Here is a 22,828-nt window from a genome sequence, read left to right on the forward strand (position 1 = left end):
ACTGTAGGATTCCTGCTGTTCAAGTAACTGGTGTATGTATGTGAGGAAATGAACCGTCATAGGAATATTATTTCTATATATTGCACTCTGTGATGACATTATTTCTCTCCATATCCAACTGGAATATTCACCAGTCTGAAACGCCTGTATACTACTACTACTACTACTACTACTACTACTACTACTACTACTACTACTACTACTAAATTTTACAAGTATTTTATCTTTTCATCTAGAAAGATATATTTAGACACTTTATTAAGGTCACTGCAAAAAAACTGAACTCAGAAGATCAGGAAAGAAAGAAAGCTCACATAATTTGATATTATCATAAGAAATGAATTTATACGCAATATTCAAACATGACATTTTTGACACAAGTAGAAAGACATTTCCTAGATTGAGAAAAGTAAGGTAATTAAAGTTTGCCTTGTATTCTTTATCATGCAATAAAAAATCTAAAATATTAATAAACCAAGTCAGGATTGATTTCTTCAGGACATCTCAGGCAATTTGATAAACATTTATGACAGAAATTTTCCAGAGCTTGAGGACTGTAGCGGATTTTCAATGAAATATTCATGTTAGAGTCCTAAACCTTCTACTCATTCTTGCAGCCTATTTCTTTCCTTTCAGGCTGTGGTAGAAGGTACTTGTATCCTAATGTGACACTTTTTCTCCTGGTGAGATCATTCCCATAAGCTTAAATCCAAAAAATTTCACTCTTTCAGTTTTTATCAAATGTAATTTGTTGTCAGCTGCTTACAATATCATATATGATGGAGATACCTACAGCACAACTGCATTGATAGACGACACATGGAAATGTTGTGGGATCAACTCTAGGGTCAGATTGGCACAGAAATGCATGCTCTTTTTTGTGCTTGCAACTATACCTTTTGGAGAAATCAAAACTTTTTTTTTTTTTTAAATATATATTTTAAAGCAGCTTAAATGAACCTTAGTGGCTTATCTCATAGCAATAAAATAAAGGCTACATTTAAAATGAGAAGCAAATAACTATGCAGTGCTTTCTGTGGTTGCATTTTTAAATGAGAGATAAGTGTATGTCCAGTAATAATAATGGTAATCTGGATAATAACTTCTCGTAATTCATGGACTAAGCTGATTGTCCACTGAGAGCATTAAAAACATCCTGCCCTCCTCTCATTTACATCATGGATATGTGTCCAACTGGCCACTGCTAGAGTCAAGATAGTCGACTTCATTAATACTAATGGTCTGATCTGTTGAAACCAAATCCTCATTTCTATTTATCACTTGTCTGTACTACAGAAAACCACTTGTGCTTCCTAACTTAAAGAGAAGAAGGAAAAGAAAAGAAATTTGACTTAGGTTATCCCCTTTAACATATTTAATCAAAAGAATAGATAAAATATTTATTCATTTACTGTCCTTTACATTCCCATCAAAGTGAATAGAGAGACATTTAATAAGACATGGAAATATTAAAGATGCCTTTTATCAGAGTGGATGGGAACCTGCTCAGAACAAACATTTTGGCCTAAGGGAAAGTTTTTGATCTATGAAGCTTAAACTTAAAACACTCTCATATTGGATCATGTGGTAAATTTGCATGAAATAAATGATTTTCTTAAAACTTGCAAAGCTATAAAATAGAACTTGACAAGTCATTAGCAATAAGTGGCATCATACTGGTATTATGTGCACGCTGGTGCAATCATTAGAAAACTGCTGCCACAGCAAAGCACAGAAAGATAATAGGGCCAGCCCACAATTTGACCTAGAGGAGTTAGATTATTGCCCCACATTGTAGATATCACACTGCAGTCCAAATTATTGGCTATCCTTCATCATTACTAATCTACTCAACATTCTGGGCCACTGCTCTTTATCCTTTTTCACACAAAAAACCCATCCAAGTTATAAAAATCACTTATTTCTAACTGTGGAATAGGTAGTCTAGTTTTGGAAAATAAAAAAAAAAAAAAAAAAAAGGAAGAAGTAAAAAAAAAAAAAAAACAAAACAAAAAAACACCTCATGTTTATTCTAGGACTTTGATCAAATGTAGAAGGAAAAATAATATTACCCATTCTTCATTAATTGTTATGTTGTTTTTAGCTTTCATTCTGAACTGGAAATTCAGTCACTCAGGTTTCCATGTGTTGACATGGTTATGAATATAAATTTTCTGTTCTGGTTGGCAACAAGGGTAATCAGCAGCTCAATAGTTCAGTTTGCAACTTCATTATTTTTTTTCAGACATAAAGCGTTTGGAAAATCATGGGTAAACATCTGGATTCTTGAAGTTTGCCTAACATTCATTTTAAGGCTATAGCTATTCTATGATGAGATCAGTAAATATTCACTTGGGTTTATTGTCAAGACAGGAAATACATGAATAATGTAGGATTTATTGCAAACCACCTTAAATACATTGGTTTTATCAATGTGTTAACTTTTTGCCGGTGGCTCAGGCACACATCAAGTTTGAGAGGCTCTGTGTTTGATATTTTATACAAATTACTGGATGAACTGAACCACATGCTTGCAAATTATGTGCCTGCAATTGTACGTATGTTGATGAGATGCAATAACATTTAGACTACGATGCTCCACTCCCACTACTGTCTTCAAGATGATGGTCTTCTCATGCATTCCCCATGAGCATATACACCTCTGCAAAATGGGAAGGATCAGTAAGATGCTGCAGTTTCCAAAGCCCATTAAAACCTTTATTTCTTTTCTGAGTCTATCATCAAGCATGAGAATAGAAGCATGGCTTTGATTTTCTGATGTGAAGCTGGGGCTGAGATTTAACACTCCGTTTGCATGTGGACTCTGGTGCAGTGAATGTATGCCGGTGCATATGATTGAATCAATATTATATTTAAGCACTTAATTTTATTTCTCAGGTCACAAAAAATTCCGCTTTCCAAATGACAGGGACAGGATAGCTACTGAGACGAAATACCGGTGAAATAACTTAAAAGGAAATAAGGAGACTGCAAATATGTCATAAACTAGAAAATAAGCCTAAGTAATATAAAAGTAAATTAAATATGTTTGTGAATCTGTGGATAAATTAAATTAAATTTTTTTTTTACAAAACATGATATCTGCACATAGGTTAAGACAGTACAGAAAGTCCCAGCTGAACAGTCTGAAAGAGTAGAACAGTTTCAGTTGTCAGCTGAAATCAGAACCCCACCAGTGTTTACAATGCATGACCTGGTTGGTATTGGCTAATCAAGAATAATCCTTAAGCATCAGCAACATCATGATTTTTACTGGTGTTTCCAGGAGCTCATAATCAGTGGACTTGAGGGAGCAACTGAAGATCATTTGTTAGACAGAAGAAAATAAGGCTTTGTTGTAGAAGAGGTGTCATGAATATGTAACCTTCTTATCATAGTATTCTCTTTTGAGTCTAAGGAAGAAAAACAGAACTGCAGCCTTTCCATATATGTTTAAGTCTTTTGGACTTCACTGGTTTCAAATGTGACTCTTAAAAATAAATTACTCTATTTGTTGAGAAATACATTTCCTTCTTATAGTGTCTGAAAGATATTCACTTTTATGCACACTGTAATATTTTTAACATCAACCAGTTTGAAGGGAGCTCAGCCTCCCAATGAAAGTGCTCAGCCTGTTGAGCCTGTTGGTGAATACATTTTCTATGCTTCTTAACCTCTATTCTTAGGTGCAGGACATAAGGAATTCATACCACCTCGACTTCTTCTAGAACACAGTCCAAGAAAGAAACCAGCATCTATTGAAGGCAAGTTTGAGTTTTTGCATATTTATTGGCTACCACTTATTAACTTCATTGTTTGTTCTACTGGGAATTTTTTTTTTTTTTTTTTTTTTTTTTTTTTTTTTTTTAGTATGTTTTGGGTTTTTTGTAAACATAACCTATATTACAAAAGTGATCACATTACTAGGCCTTGGACAGGAATGACATACTGACATGTGCATGACAAGATGTAAATATTCCTTATAGTAGTCTCATAGATGGCTTGGGGAATTTCCTGAGTGAAACAGATTACAAGATTGAGACCTAATCTTTGAAATGCTTTGAATGGCATTCAGCCATAACTTGCTATCTAACTATAAACATAATCAACATTATCATCTTAATATACTTTGGATTATTCTTTCAGCTGTTGTTATTCAGTAAATTTGTGTGCATTATTATTAATGAACATAATATGTCTGGCTCTGCATTTATCAAGCCATTATTCTGTATTGTTAAAACTACTGAAAGAGATATATAAAGTCAGATCTTACATTCAGAAGATTAAAACATAATCCCTGCAATTGAATTATATTGTTTGTAGTCTGATCATTACAGTAAAGTCATTAAAATACCCAATTTTAAAATGAACTATGTCTAGTGATTTAGAACTACAACTGCAATATATGTTTTTGTCTTTACACCACACAATTTAATAGTGCAAAACACCTGAGCTTTTTTGTGTAATTATGTAGCGGTTTTCATATGATACTTGAGTCCTTCAGTCACACCATGGCACTTGCTAATTTCTCTCATAGGGGTCTTAGTTCTGTGTTACACAGAAAGAAATTGCAGCCTAAGAGAAAACCAGATGGGGTGGCAGCAGAATAAGTAACAAGATCTACAAGATTTCCTGCATTTGAAAACAGAAAATGAGACTTAGGTTTTGCCATGACTGAAAGAAAGTGTTACATAAATTAGATATTTTTGTAATGTGATTATTGTGAATCAGAACATTTGGATAAAAATTGTGATGTGACTTATTATGTCTTTCCCCAAAAACCTTGTTACCGCAAATGATTATTTCTTTGTAAACATGCTGCTTAAAGGAGTATAAAATTGTGGTTGTTTTGAGACAGTATAGCAATAGATTAGCAGTCCTGCTTATTTTAGGAAAATATTTGAACCCAGCTTATCGGTAGAAAGAAGTCCCTGTAATGTTAAACTCTGTTATCCCTCAATTAACCATAATAGCAAAAAGACATAATAGAACAACTCTGACAGATTTGCTGAGTGATAAACTTAATCTTTAAATATAACTGTTACACAACACGAACTAGCATCAAATTAACATTAGATTCTTGATTTTCAAAATTATGAGGAGCATGCAATTACTGAAATTGCGCATAGAAATGACTATTTATGACCAGTTACACATTTGTGTGTTTCATTAGCCCATTTATGCCTGCAGTTCAGGTAATTGGGAATGTAAATTAGACATCCATTTGGCAAACAAATTTTGGGGAGATTATCTGCTCAGAACCATGTAACTAAATTCTCTTTAAGGCTCAAGGCCAGTCACTAGGATAAAATACTTTTCATGCTAGAGATTTGGAGGAAATGAAGAGGCAGAACTACTTGTAAAATATTACTATGAAAAGCTGTTAGGTTGTGCTATTCTGTGTTTCCCATATAACAGAAAATATGTGCCTTGAGGAACCCTGAACCCTGAAGCCTTATTTCAGCCCTAGGGAAAAAGAAAAAAGGAAAAAAAGAAAAGAAGAAGAAAAAAAATTGGCAAAATGTCTGAAGGGAAAAAGAGGAGTAGGCAGACAAATTTAAGTCTTTAAAATAGCTGAAGAGACACCTGCATGTGGCTTCTTAGTGCTTAGATACTTTTATAACTGGTACATAACTAAGTATCACTGATCAAGAGAAGAGACATCGAAAAAAAAGATTCTTCTCATAAATATAGTCGAAAAAAAGTATCATAAGTCATCAGAATAGATAACGAATAAAGCACTTTTTAATTGAAAAGCATACTTTATATAACATCAAAGACTGACTTAGCCTTTGACAGAAGAAACCAGCTCTGAGAAAAAGCTAAAACTGTAGGAACTAACAGAACATTTATCACTCAGAAAATTTACGAAGCCAATCTACTTACACCCTAGACTTTCCAACTAGTGATATTCAATCGTTATATACATAATTATGCAGCTGGTGAAGGCTGAAATGATCTTACTCTTTTTCTAGATTGACATGTTTGCAGTATCGCTCTATTTTGCCACTGCTGTCTTAGGTAATCTTGGATCATTCTTGTTTTCTGATAAGGTGGAAATAGCAGTGTGTATGTGCCACAAATCTCTAAAATTTTTAGATTATTTGATACCTTCAAAAGCATGTATTTCCTGGATAGTATGCAATGTCCTGTAGAAATTACGCTCTGCTGAATTCTTGAGGCCTCCGAAAAAGGCCTCAAGATTGTTATTATGCATTAAATCTCAAATTTTCTCTCTTTCTCATCACCCTCTTCTCTTCCTTTAGCTCCACAGTAGATCTTTGGCAAAGGGGTAATTATTTAAGACAATTTCAATTTTACACTAGATTCTAGTAGCAAGCAATAGATTGCATTGCAGTGTGTGTATGAGTTGAAATTTTCAGATATCTCCTAGTCAAAAAGCAAAATGCTTTGTACTAATCTGGTCAGGAAGAAAAGAATAGCTCATTGCCCTCCTGTTTTGTGGTTGCTTGCCTTTTTCAAAGATCTTACCTTAAATCTTCAATGAAGAGCTTGAATTTCAGATCACCAACAGAAGAGAATAATAAAACAAAATATAAGATCCTGTAATGGTCAACAAGAGAAAGAAAGGAATTTACAAAGATATAAGCATTGATATATACCATCTAGCTCTATTTCAAGCTTGGAAACCTTGTTTGGTAAACTAGGAAGTAAAGAACTAATTTTAAATTTTTTATCTTATCTTTTTATGGAGTTTTCACAAGTACTTGGAAGCAGTGCTCTCAGCTTGGCTGACAATGATGTTGCCATGTCAGGACTTTGGTGTCACCAGTAATTTGAACAGACCAGTTCTCCATGGCTATTTGAACTTTGACTTTTATATTCTTCTTCTTCCTTGGCTGTAGTCTTCCAGACCTCTTTTAACCCTAGATTTCTTTTACTTTGTTATTCACTGACATCCTAAAACTTGTCCGTAGTACATATTGTTTCTCTGTGATTCTCTCTCTTAGGTCTTCAATTTTTGCTCAGCTCACACAGCTTTTACCTTCCTCCATTTCCACATTCACATGAAAAGGACTTTCCTTTCTGATAGTCATCCCATGTTTCCCTCTCTGACATGGCATTATAATCACTCAGGAAGAGGCTGCAGTTAGAGAAGTGTAAAAACTAAGATCAGAGGCTTAGTTATCAGTGAATCTTCATGTTAATTGTAACAGAATAGTACATCTTTGTCTTCTCCTGAGAGCACAGCACCTTTGTGAGAAGCCAGTATCAAAATCCTTCCCCTGATGGAAAGAATCTTAATGCAAATGGTATATAATCTCAAGCAGACATATGCTTTTTACCACTTTGAAGAGCAAAAAACATTTGAACAGTATTGTATCTGAATACGATTTTGCAAGTTATATTGTCCTAAAAATCTGCTCCTGTATCTTTGAGTGGGACACCATTTATCATGGAAAAGTCATCAACATAACCATTCTGATCTGTTAATGAATCATGATAAGCTCTGAAATATCCCTCTTCCTTGCCTTGACTGAAGTATACTGGACATTCCTTGCCATATTGAAGGTATCTGTGATACTAAGTGATGCAAAAAACCCCCCCAAACATACAAAAAAACCCCCACACCCAAAAACAACAAACAAAAAATCCCCACTCTAATATCTTCAGAGGATCTATGAGGAAAAAAAGTATTTTCTCTAGGTCATTGAATCCTCTAATTATAAATTTTGCAGAATGCAATAAAGAGAGTTACTGTGAAATGTATTTAACTTCCCCCAAATCTCCTGCGGAGGCTAAATTGGCAACTCCATCTATGCTGCTATATAGAATGTGCACTACCTGACTGTCTCAAGAAGAATTTCCAGTCTATATCTCTGTTCATGAATATAACATTAGGGAATATAACCAAGAATATCTAAATTACTAAAGTCAATACAAATTTTGACAAAGCTCCCTTGATGTACAGGAGTGTATAAATCTTGTAGAAATCAATCTGCTTCTGTACAGTCTGTCAATGTCTGCCTTCTCTTCTGTACATGGATTGTTCTATAAAAAAACTCTGTTTTCCTTCTATTCTGTGGAATCAATTACCCTTAAAAAATACTTTCAGTGAGAGCTCGTGATTCAAGACACAACAGAACTCCTTTAAATGGCACAATTTTGAAAATTTTCTCCCCATTTAGAATATTCTTAATTAAACTGACATGAGTTGTGAATGAAAATCCATTTTTCTGATAAATTTTAATCCAAGGGAGAATAAAACCAGTAAAAAGAGAAAAATATTCCTATTAGAAATATCATAATACAGTGGGTTAGGTTTAATCGAGGTTAATAGATGAACAGTTTAGTTAGCTTTAATACATTGTTGTATATAACAAGTTTTTTGAGAAATATGGGCCTTATATCTCCATGAGTCTGTACTGTAAAGACAGTAAAACCTTTGAAATAATATGAACAAGGTTTAAAAGTGAGCTATTTAATGATCTAAATTAAACATTTAAGCAGTAAATTCTAATGATTTAGCAATGATGAAAAAAACCCTAAATCTTCACTATTTCAGAAAGCCCTTGACATTTTCCTTAATGACATGAGGCTCTTCTGTACTACTTTTATTGTATCATAAAATACAAAAACCTAAACAGACATGAGAGGAAAGCTTACTAACGTAAGAAAAAATATGTATAAAATATGTGTATTTTGATTAGACTTATTATTATATTTTCTCATCATTTATAATTATACAATTTAAAATGTTAGAGTATGTATTTAAAAATAAATATTCACCAAGTCTACCAATAAAACACAAACAAATACCTCTGAAGATTATTTTAACTTTTCATAGTGCTTTTAAAATGTCATAGAAAAACAATAGTCTTTTGCATATGTTGGACCTGCAAACGAGAAATACTGGGATTAAGTAAATCTAGGCTTTCAAAGGTGGAACTCCCATATTTCTTTGGAAGGAAAAAGGAAACTCTTACAAAAGACGTCCTGAATAACCTCATCATCCCATTGTTCAAGCTCACACATTCTTGCTCAAAAGCATGCCACATAAAAAATAGCAGCAAACCTCTTCCCAGCACTGGTAACAGAATTGGTCCTGACAATGATTCCTGCTCTCCAGTGGGTATGTCAGTCACAAGGAGGGAGAAGGGTAGCCAAGATACCTCAGCCGTGTTGGTTTGGCTCTCACTAGCAAAGGTTGTACCATAAAAAATCAGTGGTCCCCTGGGAATTTAAGTATTCATCATAATCATATTTCCATCATATTTACCATTGACCATTGTCCAGTGGAGTTTCTGTTGCTAGTCTGGTCATGGAAGCTGGTCTGTTCTCTTTTTTGACTTGCTGTGCATACTCTGGCTTCATCTCACTTGTGTTTTTATTCATATGCTCCACACTGCGCTGTTTAGTGAGGGTAACATATGGCCAATGCTATTAACAAAGAGTTTTGGTGCTTAATGCAAAACAGCCACGAGAAAGGAGTCTATAACCACTACAGGAAGAAATAAGAAATATTTATGCAGGTCACATGAAAGCATGAGGAATTTCAAGCATATTTCTATTGCATAGATTGTGCAGACCTCAAAAATATCTCCATAAGCAATCTCCAGATCTGCCAAGTGGGATTTGAAAACACTGAAGCAGTTTTAAAAGAGCAAAGTCAAGCTGGAAAGATTGCCTAGGCCTTCAGGGTGTTGTATCTCCAGTGACTTGAGTGCCCCAAGAGTCTTTCACTTGCCCAATATGGAAAGAAATTGTTTTTCACTACTCCGCAGAAAAAAAAAAAAAAGACAGAGCTTTGCAAATAAATGCACTTCATTTTGGCCTAAGCACTCACCTGTAAGTTAGAGAGAGCATGTGTGTGCATGTGTCCATGCACGTGTATGTGTTTGTATATGAACAAAAACAATTCTAAGAACTTTAGGAACTTTAGGTTAATACTATTTAGCTTTTGATTAATATCAGGTTTGTTTGATCTGTCTTGGCCTTTCAGTAGTTTGGCTGAATCAAGACAGAATTATTTCTCATAGAGAAAGTAACCAGACAAACAAGGACTCTCTTACCCCAGAAAGAGATTTTTTTTTTTTTTTTCCCAAAGAGAAAGCTAAGGTAAATTTTTACTTGAAATTTAGACTTAATCTTAAAAGTATGAGTTTGCATGACATCTTAAACTAAGCAAAAAATATCTCTTTGCATTATTTATTCATTTCTCCAAAAGCTTTGTAAGCCTTGCAGGATCCTATTTTGTGAATAGGTGTTAAATTGTTTAGAATCAAAAGTGCAACTGACCAGTCACTATCAGTCTCTACTCTAAACAACAAACCAAGGGGAAAGAAAAGTAATATCATCAAAAATTGAAATACAATGAGTTATTTTAATATATAGAAGGATATCCAACTCCCATTGAAATTAATAGAAAAACTTTTATTAAGTCCAGCAGAGAAAGGATTTCAGTCACCAAGTAAAACAAAAAGCAACAGTAATCCCTTCAAAATTAATAAGGAAAAAAAAGTTTCAAGTGAAGCTTGTGTTTTGTTTGAATGGTCTTTTAAAATTATGCCAATGACAGCTTAAGGTGTACACAGCTGCTTGGAGAAAAATGAAATGAAGTCTTATCTGGAATGAAGTCACTGTGTTCAGTCTGAATTATGGTTTCTCAGGAAAATCTGAATTAATGTGTTTTTTTGTTCTATTTTTAATGTCAGTGAGTATACATGTCTCTCTGGTGCTCCTGAGTTCTGCCAGGACTAGAATCTGTAGGCAGGAAAAGCTGTTGTATCTTTTCACAAAGTCACGCAATAAATATCCAAAGTCTCTCACAGGCACTTTTCTCCTGAGATTTCCTGACCATAGGGTTTTAGATAAATGGGCCTAAACTTTAAGACCTATATAAAATATTAAGACCTAATAAACACCTAGACTTTAGAAAGTTAGTGTGGATCAAAACACCTCCAAATTTCTGGCATTCAATCCCACTAGTTAGTGTTTGCTACATGCGTCTCCACCAGAAGGAATCTGTGGCGATATTTTTTTTCCCTGCTTACCTGACATTCTCAGACAGGATGGGATAAGTTGACAATTCCTTCCAGAATCAGACTTTCCATAAGAACATGGACCATCTGGAGCAATATAGGAAAGAAGCTCTAGGAGCAGCTTCTTCCAGTTCCTGCGCAGCATTCCTGTGACTCTACGCCCCGTAACTCATGTGCATCCCTAAATTTAGATTCCACTCAGCACTGGCAAAGTAGCACACTGGTCTTACCAGGCCTGATTTCAAGTGCTGCGTTGTTAGCATGCTTCTGTTATCTGCCCTCCCACCATTGTCCAAGAATTAACTGCACTCCAATGAGAATAACACAAAGATGTTTTCAAGATGCTGTCAAGATGGGTGGAGGAAATTCAGATTGAAACACCCCTTTCTTGGTCTTTGTTGAATCTTACTTGGATTTCTACTGGCCTTGGTCCTTCATCACTTATTGAAAAATATATAACTCATCTCAGAAGTTTCTTTGCTTCAAAAGCTGTTCTGTTCAATCCAGCAACTTTGCAAGAAAATTATTCTATACCGCTTCTTTTTATTTTTCACCCAGGAATAATTTTTTACCTGAATGTCCCAGTAAGTACTACTTTAATTCACAATACTCATGTTCACTGGACTTCTCCTTATACCACATAAAGCTCAACTTCTGCATAGAGTCTACAGGAAAAGAAAATTGACTAAATGAAAAGTCTGGTGCTGGTCTTGCTGACTGATTCTGTCATGTACTCTTCCAGCTGCATTCATTCTTGTAAATGCAGCTCTTTCATTTTTGTAAATGCATTTCAGTCTTTTAAAGGTGAAGTTTTTTGTACTCATATGTCTCACACTGTCCATGAAATGTGACTCTGGACTAATGCTACTAAATACTACTTGTGAAAAAATCCTGTTAATTACATTATCAAAAAACAGTAGCAATAAGAATAGATTGTTCCATAGTTAATTGCACTTGAATGTCATGTTCTGGTCAATGCCAAATCCTCTAAAGTACCTTGTGTTTCCTTGTGTAACCCGCAATCCGTGCATATAATGATCCCTCTTTATGCAGCTGGCCCTTTGTAGTTCTGTAACTGTTCCTAGCTAAAAAAATAAATGCTTTCAATTAACAGATGGGCTTCATATTTTACAGTGTGAAAGACCCACCTAAGTTCCTATTTAATTTTTTGCTCTGCCTCTTAATTTAGCTGTGTACATATCTGGATAGAGCCCACTACATTTACTGCTTCAGAAAATACAAATTTTTCTGGTGTTAAATATACACTTAATATGCAGCATTCTAAATGTGAGCTGCTCAAATTTAGAGGAAATAAATTTATTCAAGAAATGGCATTACTTCCTTAAGTCAGATATAGCTTTTTCCATAGTAGTCATTTACCAAGTCCATCGTTCTCATTTACAGAAATTTCTCTCAGGGGTAGCTGTGAGGGGCATCAGTGGGGCTAGATGCAGCTGAGATGTGAATGGAAGCTCAGTGGCCGCTTTCCTCAGACTTGAGCAAGAGTGCTTATCTTTCATCAGGCAACGTAACTGGGAAATAGGGGCCACAGTCTTTTAATGCTTCTAGGTAATCATCCCCAGAAATTTCATAACAAATATAGACAACTCAAAGCTGCCTGGACACTGAATAATGCAACTTGAGAGCTTGATAGAAGAAAATTATGTCAGTGGGATTAATTGGTGGAATGACATGACAATGAAGATTCTGCAGCCAGGCATGTCATCATCTCTGCTTGGGTTATTGGCAGTGAAAATTCTTGCCCCTCCCTGTACATCTTCCATAGAAGTCTTCACTTCTCAAAGCTCCATGCATGAGCTTCTGGTTTTCAAGATGCATATTTATACTAAATATTAAAACCAATTGGCACAAAATCAGCAGAGGTATCATTTGAGGAGGCCCTGAATATTGATAAATACATTGCCTCCACAATAGGCAAAATAACTATAAAATCAACATGGACAGACTGTGGAATCCAGGTACTCTATAAACCCAGCAATTTTTGAATTTTTCAAAGTTCAAACACACATATTTCTTTTGGCTTAGGTAAAATGTTGTATAAATTTTAATTATTTTCTCTGTTTGTATATATTTTTTCCATGAAGAAGAAAAGTCTACTGTGGTACCTAGAGAAGTGAAAAGTAAGTTTGTTCGGTTTTGTTTTGTTTCTCCTTATCTTCATGTTAGTTTTATGCAAGAGACAGGAGTATACTTGTTTCTTGGATTTGAAAATATTCCTATACCTTAAATATTTTTCAATTAAAAAAAACACTCTTTCTTAAAGTCTTACGATTCTATCTTTTGTAAGAAAAAGCCCCTTGGTTTCTTATCCACATTTGTAACAGTAAAAGATCACAAAAAAGAAAATTATAGTTTCACTAACTATATCAATACCCAAAGCCGTGCGGAACAAACTGAAGGTAACCAGTTTGGTTTTTCATGGATGAAAAATTTAAAAATGCCCTTAGATTAGGTATTCTTGTACTCTTGTATTCTTTCCCATCAAAAATGGGACTAATTTCCCAAAGGAAAAATAAGAATTATAACTTTCTCATATCCCTTACCAAACTGTCAATTTTCTAATTCAAAACATTAATGAAATAAGTAATTAAATTGTTGTAGCTTTCTTTATAAAAGGAAAAAATATTCTTCTTATTTCTTCTGTTGCCCAAATAACTGCCAAAATAGAGGCAAATGCTTTTGAAATAATGCCATGTTGTTTTGTAGAAGGTGCTTTAACAACAACTGTCCATAAATAACAGAAGTCCTGCAATGACAGTTACAAATATTCAATTAATAAAAGGTGGTATAAAGGTATATTGTATATGCAGGGTTTCTGTGGCATTCTACACTTGTTCCCAAGTACCACGTGCAAGTTTTTTATCATTCAGTCAGGTCTTCAAAAGAAGCAGAACAGGTGCATGGCTATTGAATCACTGCAATAAACTCTTAGTTGCAGCAGGTTAATGGGCATAGTTCCTTGAATTAGCACTTAAGTAATAATCTGGAGTGCATGTTTGTTCCAGTTTTATCCTTAGCACCTCATTCACCTCCTGAGTATTATGCTGTATTTCTGAGCTGCTGGTAATAGGTGACCAGCTTACCAAATTTTGAATAAGTTGCAGTTAGTGGACTCTGCATCCCAAATATATATGAGCATGAATACATGTATATATACATAAATACATGCAAACATACATGTTTTTTTGTGAGTTTCTGATTAAGAGTAGACAGCTGAACCTCAATTTCTATTTTTAGAGAGAAAAGAGGAGAAGAAAAAGAGTGATGAAAAGAAGACTACCACTGAAACTAAGAGGAAAGGTATGGTTTGGAAACAATTCTTACTGGCCTTATTCAGCTTTTACTCACGTTCCTGGCTCATTACTCATTGTTTTCTGTTAGGTTAATCCAGTGCTTCTGGCTGTATTGTTCTTCTCTCTGTTGCTCAGTCGCTATTTGCATGTTTTCACTTCTTCAGTATCTCACGCCTAGTGTGTTCAGTATTCTATATTTCCTAAACTAATTTTCTGACAAATTAAATGTCTTCTCTGGTGGCCATCCATGGGCTTTTTAAACAATTTAATGGAGTCCATATATAACAGGACATAGTTGTACAGCAGTACACAAAACTCGAGGAGGATACCACTCAACGCATGGTACATCAGTTTCTGAAGGTGGGCTAGACCCATTTATTTTATAGAATCGCAATTGAAACTTGCAGTGACCAAACTGCAAAGTCATGGTATCAATCTAAATAATATTTCGATCATGCATTTTCAGAAACATCCAAAATCCACCAAGGTGTTGCTTCACACGAAATATTTAAGTCATTCATTATTTTTTAATGATCTCATTGCTACTGGAACTTAAACTAAAAGGTGTCACATTCATGCACTGATGATTTTTGCCTAACTTTTGATGAATTATTAAGGGTTCAAATCATCCATAGTTGATGTATACTGATTAATTTTCATTTTTATTTGATTGCTCTGTAGCTAGTTGGGTGCAAGTGCTATAAGGAAAGAATCTGAACTCCCAAATAAGTCACTTTTTTTTCCAGTATGTGCCCACCAGGACTTGGTTGACTGCATATTTGAGTGTATGATTCAGAGTTCTAGCACATCAAATTACTCTCTTTAATTAAATCTTAGAAAAAACAGGAAAAAAGGAGAAAGCTCATGAGAAGACGGCTGTCCCTGAAATTAAAAAAGCAGGTAAGAAATTGAACTCTGACTTTCTGTGCAATGGTATCTGACTATTTAGAGTAAACATTTTCAAGTTTTAACCATATGAGATAAGGGTGTACATAATTCATTATCATTCAAGAATACAAGTGGAGCTATAGATAGATGCAGACGTACCACAGTGTATTTATTTTTGTATATATATGCATTGGGTTTATTTTTTATAATACTATATTATATACATATCTGTTACATATAATACAAGTAATTTTCTGTTCTATGATCTTGGGACTTTTACAAATATAATTAATTTGTAATTAATAATAAATACAAATATGTTTGCAAATAAATTACAAATAGTGCTTTCACTCATACATTAAATCTATCAAGATCATAACTAATTTCAAAGGCTGCATGGTAGAGACCGAATGGAGAGAATATCTTTTCCACGAATTATTTTACAACTACAGATCATTTTAAGTAATAAATTGAAATGTTACCTTATCAAACCACTAAGTGAGGGGGAAAATAGATGGTTCTTTTCTGAATTTTTACTCATGCCCGGAAAATATTTTTTTAAAAATAAAGATAATGAATATCCTAAACCGAATTGATTGTTTCATGCATAAATATACAAGTATTTTGATAAGATTAGAAATTATCAACTTGGGTCATGTCTACAGTAAAAATACTGTTTTTTTTCTTCCCCGTTATTTCAGTAAACCTGCAAGTATATTTAATGCAGAAATGCAGAAGTGTCTCCAGTAAGTGACACAGCCTGCAAAACTGTCTCATTAAAATCAAGGAGAAACAAAATGCTCAGTCCAGTGGTTGATCACCATCTGAATACCTAGAAACACAGATTCCAGTAGAGGCTTTATCTGTCACTTTCTATATAACATTCTACAAGCCCTCAAGTACTCAGATTAACCTTTCTGTAGATTAGTGTAATGCCTAAAGCCACGGAGAAAGGTTCAAAATAGAACACAAATATTCAGGGCTATATTTACTGTGCCCTCAAGGCAAGCCTTGTGCTCTAATTATTTAAATCTGTTGAATGTTATCAAAAGCTAACAGGATCCGTATCCCATTCTTTACTAATATTGTGGGTTACATATGCAGATTGCAATAAGCAACTGGTTTCTTTGCCACTGAATCATATGTGGTCTGCACAAGTTTTCCTATTCAAGCATTTATGGATGGGAAGAAGAATAGTAATTCATGTTTGGGAAAAATATAAAAATGCACAGATTACCTGGGACAATTAACTTCGTAGCCTCATATTTAAATATGTTTTTTACAGTAGAGAGTTGTACACATTGGGGAAGGAATAGGGATGAAAGAGAATACTCTTTTCCTAGTTAAGTTGCATATTTTAATGTATAAACACAGGTTTAAAAAGAACATAAGATGGCAATTAAAATATCTTTTGTAATTTTATTCTGCTTCTAAGCTTGTATTTCACTTGAGAGTACAGAATTGTAAAAGATTATGTTTTATGGCAGAGCTGCAGCATAAAGTTATTAATATGTTCATCTTCACAAGCAGCTCCTAAATCCAGTGAGTCATCCTACCAATGCTAGAAAGACACAAATTTGACAAACCAAGATATCTGCACATTTCTGTCCCTTTTATTAGCTTTTATTGGAGTTTACTAGCCTTTGTGTAACAGGATGGTAAACCATGATATATTCCAGCTACATATGTTGCTATTTTTCCTCTTTCAGCTTGTTCTTTGAATACATATGCACTTTATACCTTTGATTGGCAGCACCTATTGCTATCCCTAAAATGTTTTAAGCCTGAAATAGTTGTTGTATTTGATCAACAGAATAGTAGTGCATAGCCCAGTTTTGAAATGAGGAACTTCGACGTCTGATAGTCTTTTCATAATTTGGACAGACACAGAAAATAAACCTCTGAGCACTTGAATCAGCAGAATAGTTAAGCATCCAAAAGCAAAGAAAAGCTTCCAATTTTCTTACCTTTTCCCTTTAAAAGGCTAGGCTGAGGCCATTGCATTGAAAATAAACTCCCCATTCTGGTTTTCAAAGCCTTGCATTGCCTCTGAATGTCTCTAATTTGTGTCTCATTTTGCTTTCCCTGACCTGTGCAATCCATGAAGCCAAGGTTCTCAGGGCAAGCTGCCTTTTCACTGCCACCCACACTCATTGCCTTACCAATGGGCAGCTCCCTCTGCCCTGAGGTTCCTCCTGGCACCCAAGTCCCACCACTGCTCCACACCCTTGCATACTTTTTCCAGAAGATTCATCTCTGGCTGGAGGCTTGTTAAGCAGGCATTCCCCATAGAGGAATGGTGACATGTACAGGCTGTCAGACTCAAGAGACAGAGAGAGAGAAAGAGGTGCTCTGAAAGCATTAAGTGATAAAAACATCTCTAAAATAACGTTCTGAGAGAAGCACTTCTTTATATTCCTCTCCATTTATCTTGGTCTAACAAGGAATGCTTGTAATTGGAAATACTGAATATATTTGCAGATTAATATTTTAGATTGGTCCTTTGATCCAAGACACAATTGTATCTCTACTGCTACCAGAATGGGTGGGTTTTTATTGCCCTTCATTAACTGTATACTTGTGATATATTTGTTTATTTGCATGCTAGCTCACTCTTTCTCTAATTCTCTCTCCCTCCGTTTCTCTCTCTCACCCTCCCCTCTCTGCTGCTGCAGAGGATCAAGAGCCATCTAATATTAAATGTTCTCAGTCTTTAGTACAGAGCAAACTAAATGATTCTTAATTAGCTTTTAAAATAAATTGTAGATAAAACCACATTAATTCTCTGACCTTCAGCTCATACAAAAGCATTGTGTTAATTGTCTTGAAAAATAGACGATTCCATTGTTACAAACTCAGAGGTCTAACTTAAACAAACCTAATCATCAGACACAAGGGCCTGGCACAGTCAGACTTCAAAACCTTTTACAAAAATCTTTCCAGTGCTACTCTGGATAAAGAAGGACATGCATCCCCAAATTCCCTTTAAGGGTCTTGCTACATCTCAGCAGATATAAGCCTTTGCCAGACATTCCCAAAGTTTGTCTTGGTGACATTTGCCCAGGGGGCTCCAGTCTGCAATCCGACTGAGAAAAGGGACCTTCTATATTAAAGCTTTGGTATCCAACCCTACATGAAAATGAATATACAGAGACTAGTGCTCTCAGGCACTAATACTTGCAGATTTTTTCCTGATGGTCCCTTTCCCAGAGTCTGGAGCTTTTCTGCTTCTTCTTGCATCAGCTTTCCTAGAAATTATATTCACATCAGCTTTTGTTTTTAATTGTTGCAAACTCCTTTCCCACTTTATTTTGGTTATCAGAACAAAAACCATAGGTAAAATGAGTTTATAAAGCAATAAAAATGTCAGCCTGGATCATCACAACATTTCCTACCTAAAATTCCATTTCAACTGTCATTAATGATCTTCCTGTTATTCTTGCATTTTTTTGATAACAGATCTCATAACTGCTTTAGAAAGATAGTCAGGTGTCTTTTTTTCCACTTTCCATATGGGGAAATTCAGGTACAGATGTGCAATCCAGGCCAGTTGTCCACATATTTATCTTCTGTTTATACTTATCTTCTGAAAGCTAAACCAATGCTAGCTGGATTAAAGATCCCAAATTTTTGTACACTTCCACTATTTCCCTCATGATAAACCAGAGACATCAGACAATGAGGCTGATGTCTAGGAAGAAAATTGCTTTGCTAAAATCATAAAAATTTATCAGCAGGACCAGTGTTCAAGAATCCCTCGGTTCTGTTACATCAGTGAAAAATATTTTAGGGCCACCACAATTAAGTACCTCCCTGAGCAGTTCTGGTGCGCAGATCTATTTGTCCCAGATCAGGGAGCATGATCTCATTTCCATTTTGTTGTGTTTCTATATGAATGACCCCAGCAGAGTGTGCAAGCCCCTAAAAAGGAGCATTGGAGCTGTTCCATAAATAAAGGAACTAGCTTGCAGCGGTTGCATACCCATTTTTTGGATACATCTACTACACAATCACAGAATCATTTAGGTTGGGAAAGACCTTTAGAGTGTTGAGTCTGACTGTTAATACAGAACTGCCAAGTCACACTAAACTGTATCCCTACACATTTGAATATCTTTTAAATACCTTCATAGCTGGTGACTCAACCATTTCCCTGGGCAGCTAACTCCAGGATTTGACCACCCTTTTGGTGAAGAAATTTTTCACAATGTCCAATTGAAACCTTCTCTAAACACCTGGAGTCTGTTCCCTCATGTCCTATTGTTTGGTATCTGGGAGAAGGGATCAACACCTGCCTCACTGCAACCTCCTTTCAGATAGTTGTAGAGAGCAATAAGGTCCTACCTTGAGCCTCCTCTTCCCCAAGCCAAACAACCCCAGCTCTCTCAGCCACTCCTCATAAAGTTTGTGGTCCAGACCCTTCACCAGCTCTGTCTTTCTTCTCTGGACACACTCCAGTACCTCAATGACTTTCTTGGAGTGAGGGAACCAAAACTGAACAGAGGTTTCAAGGCCTCAGCAATGTCAAGTGCAGTGGGACAATCTCTTCCTACGCCTGCTGGTCACACAATTGCTGATGCAGGCCAGGATGCCACCAGCCTTCTTGGCCAGCTGGACACACTGCTGGCTTATGTTCAGCTGGCTGTCAACCAGTATCCCCACATACTTTACTGCCAGTCAGTTTTCCAGCCACTCTTCCAACAGCCTGTGGCACTGCATGGGGTTTTTGTGACCCAGGTGCAGAACCTGTCACTTGGCCTTGTTGAACCTGACACAATTGGCCTTGGCCCATTGATCCCGTCTGCCCAAATCCCTCTGCAGAACTTTCCTGCCCTCCATCAGATCAACACTCCTGCCCAGCTTAGTATTGTCCACAAATTGACGGAGGGGTACTTGATCCTTTAATGCAGATCATTGATAAAAATACTAATACAGTAAAGATATGTTTATGATGCATGATACCATGTCATGTGTTTCACACCAGGCAGTGTTATCAGAGGAAGGGAGTGGTGATATCTCTCTCTAGATACTACAGTAAATCTTTGCCTTCTGAATAGGAAAAGTCTCTGGGGGCTTAAAGTTACAATAAGGTACATTTTAATTATGTCACTGTAACAAGCAAGTGAAGGCTTTCTGCAGTCATGAAAGAAGAAAACTAAAAGTTAATCTTGGACATTAAAGTTGAAGACAGTACCTTATGACTGCCACAAAACTGGGATAACCTGGTTATTTTTGCTACTCTATTACCCAATGAAATCAAGACAAGAAAGCCTGTCTTTAAGACTGTCTTCTTGGAGGAAGAATGATAGTAGTAGGCAGAGCAGAGTGGAGGTGACCAGAAAAGAGCAAACATGACTGACCAGGTCCCAGCAACTTTTTCCATGGGTTTACCACACATGCATTTTCTTTAAAGGACAGTCCTTGTAATTTGAAAACAAACCCACAATGGTTTAGTAGGAAATGGAGGGAATAGATCATTTTATACACCAATAGTATCTTCTTCTATTCAGGCCGGAAGAGAAATTCCTTTGATAATTTTTAAATTCCTGGTCTGAACAACAATTTAAAAATGTATTTAATGCATTGGCTCAGCTTCTTCCTTGCCAGTCTTAATATTAATCCTTCCATTACAATAAAAGAACCACTACTGACACCTGGTGGCAATTTTTCTTTTTCTTTCAATCATTTGCTTGAGGAGCTTTTTTGTTGTTTGCTTTCATATATGGCTATTTAAAAAGAGTTTGCTGAAGTAATGATGAACCCACTACTTACCTCCCCATGCTGCTTATCCTATTGTTTCCATGGCCAGAAATATGTTATAATGTCATCTAAATGTGACATTATTCTCAGAAGGATAATTTTGGAATGCAAATACTTTCAGTACTGCCAGAGTGTTGTAGTGCACTAAACCTCAATACCAGAGAAGTAAAAATTAATTAAAATATATCTTATGACAAAAGTTATAATTAGGGGAAAAAAAAGTGCTTGGCTAACCCACTGATCTAGAGAAGTAGATGCATACCACGCGTCCTGAAAAGCTTTGGGCCGATCAAACTGCAGTAGATTGAATGTTTCATTGGGGATACAAATACTGATCCTAGGTTTTTCCTGATAAGCAAATGGGCTGTACTTGCACATATTTGTAGAAAGACCTCTCTGTTGCCCCTTGAGGGCGGGGTTTGAAATCCCTTACTCTACCCTGCCCACTTCCAGGAGTGTATTTCCACCTGAGTGTCTGACAACTTTAAGCAGCCCAGCTTGGACAGTGGGATGTGTTTCACGCTCCCTTGTGTGAGAGATGTCACATGACAGATGTCAGCAGATGGGAGGATGATGTGTGGTTTCGGAGGAGGCCACAATGTAAGATCTACAATAGCCAGTGAGATGTAGAGGTTGTCACAATTTAGGTTGCTTACAAGGAAAAAATGGAAAGGTGAAATCAGAACAAGAGAGTTAAGGTAATTTGAAAATGGTTGGTCACATAAAGAAAATGAAACAGGTTTATTTGGAAATTTTCTTGTGGCTTATTAAACAAAGTGTGAGGAAAAGATAAAACCTGAGTCACTTAGGAACTGGAGTGTGCATATAAGTGCTGTGATGTATTTTGGATTGACCAGACCTGTTTTCAGAATGGCTGCTACAAAAAGAAGAACATAGGAGTTTTGGGTGGTAGGACTCTGTCTGACGGGGGGTTTGGTTGGTTGGTTGGTTGGTTGATTTTGGGTTTTGGTGTGTTTTTGTTTGGTTGGGTTTTTTTGGTTTTCTTTAATGACAAAAAAGACACTGTACTGAGTTGACCCTGGCCAGCTGCTAAACACCCAGACAGCCTCCCATTCACTCCCCCCTTATCAACATAACAGGGAGGAGAACAGAAAGATCAAAAGTGAGAAAACCCATGACTTAAGACAAAGACAGATTCATAAATAAAATAAAGAGGAGAAAAACAAATTATATAATCACTTACCACCTTGCCAAGAAAGCCAATGCCCAGCCAGTTGGAGCAGAGGACACCCGTCCACTGTTCTTCCTCTACGCCCAATTTTTATTGCTGAGCATGTCATTATATGGTAGGGAACACACGTCTGTCTAATTTAGTTCAGACATTCCCGCTGTTTTCTCTCCCAACCTTTTCCCAGCTCCCAGCAGGTGCAGACGGAGTGGCAAAAATAAGCTCTGATGCTGTGCAAGCACTGCTTGGCAATAGCCAAAACTCAGGTGTGCTAACAATGTCTGAGTAAAAAATCCAAACCACAGCATCATGCAGGCTGCTATGATGAAAACTTCTCCCTCCCAGCTGAACCCAGAACAGGAACCTATAAGTTTGCATTTATTTGCAGCTAGATTTAGAAAGATTAGGAGAAGAGACAAATGTAAAAATTAAGCAATAAAAACAATAAGCAATTAGATGCTTTGTGATTCCTCATGCAGACAAATATATAAGAGCAATAATTAAGGAAACAGTATGTTATGAGAGCAGTTTTAGGAACAAACCACTTTAAACCACACACACAAAACAAAAGCTGAACTTAGAACTGGGTGATCCTTCTCTAGGATATTTCTCTATAATATTCTTCAGACTGCTTTCTCTGCTAGACTGCACATCCACTTATACATTTCTGCAAG

General features: G+C 35.9%; 1 protein-coding gene across 12 annotated transcripts in view; it reads left to right on the forward strand.

Moving 5' to 3' along the window:
- Positions 1-22,828, forward strand: part of TRDN (triadin) — a 233,259-nt gene that overhangs the window by 97,591 nt on the left and 112,840 nt on the right. For 11 of the 12 annotated variants that reach the window (XM_058420014.1, XM_040058143.1, XM_058420013.1 and 8 more), the window contains 4 exons: positions 3,687-3,764; positions 13,109-13,144; positions 14,262-14,324; positions 15,155-15,217. In XM_058420014.1, coding sequence (XP_058275997.1) covers positions 3,687-3,764; positions 13,109-13,144; positions 14,262-14,324; positions 15,155-15,217 — 240 coding nt within the window. The remainder of the gene's footprint in view (positions 1-3,686; positions 3,765-13,108; positions 13,145-14,261; positions 14,325-15,154; positions 15,218-22,828) is intronic. The other variant, XM_058420011.1, reaches the window with a different exon arrangement.

This window comes from Hirundo rustica, chromosome 3 (genome assembly GCF_015227805.2).
Source record: "Hirundo rustica isolate bHirRus1 chromosome 3, bHirRus1.pri.v3, whole genome shotgun sequence".
Lineage (NCBI taxonomy): Eukaryota > Metazoa > Chordata > Aves > Passeriformes > Hirundinidae > Hirundo > Hirundo rustica.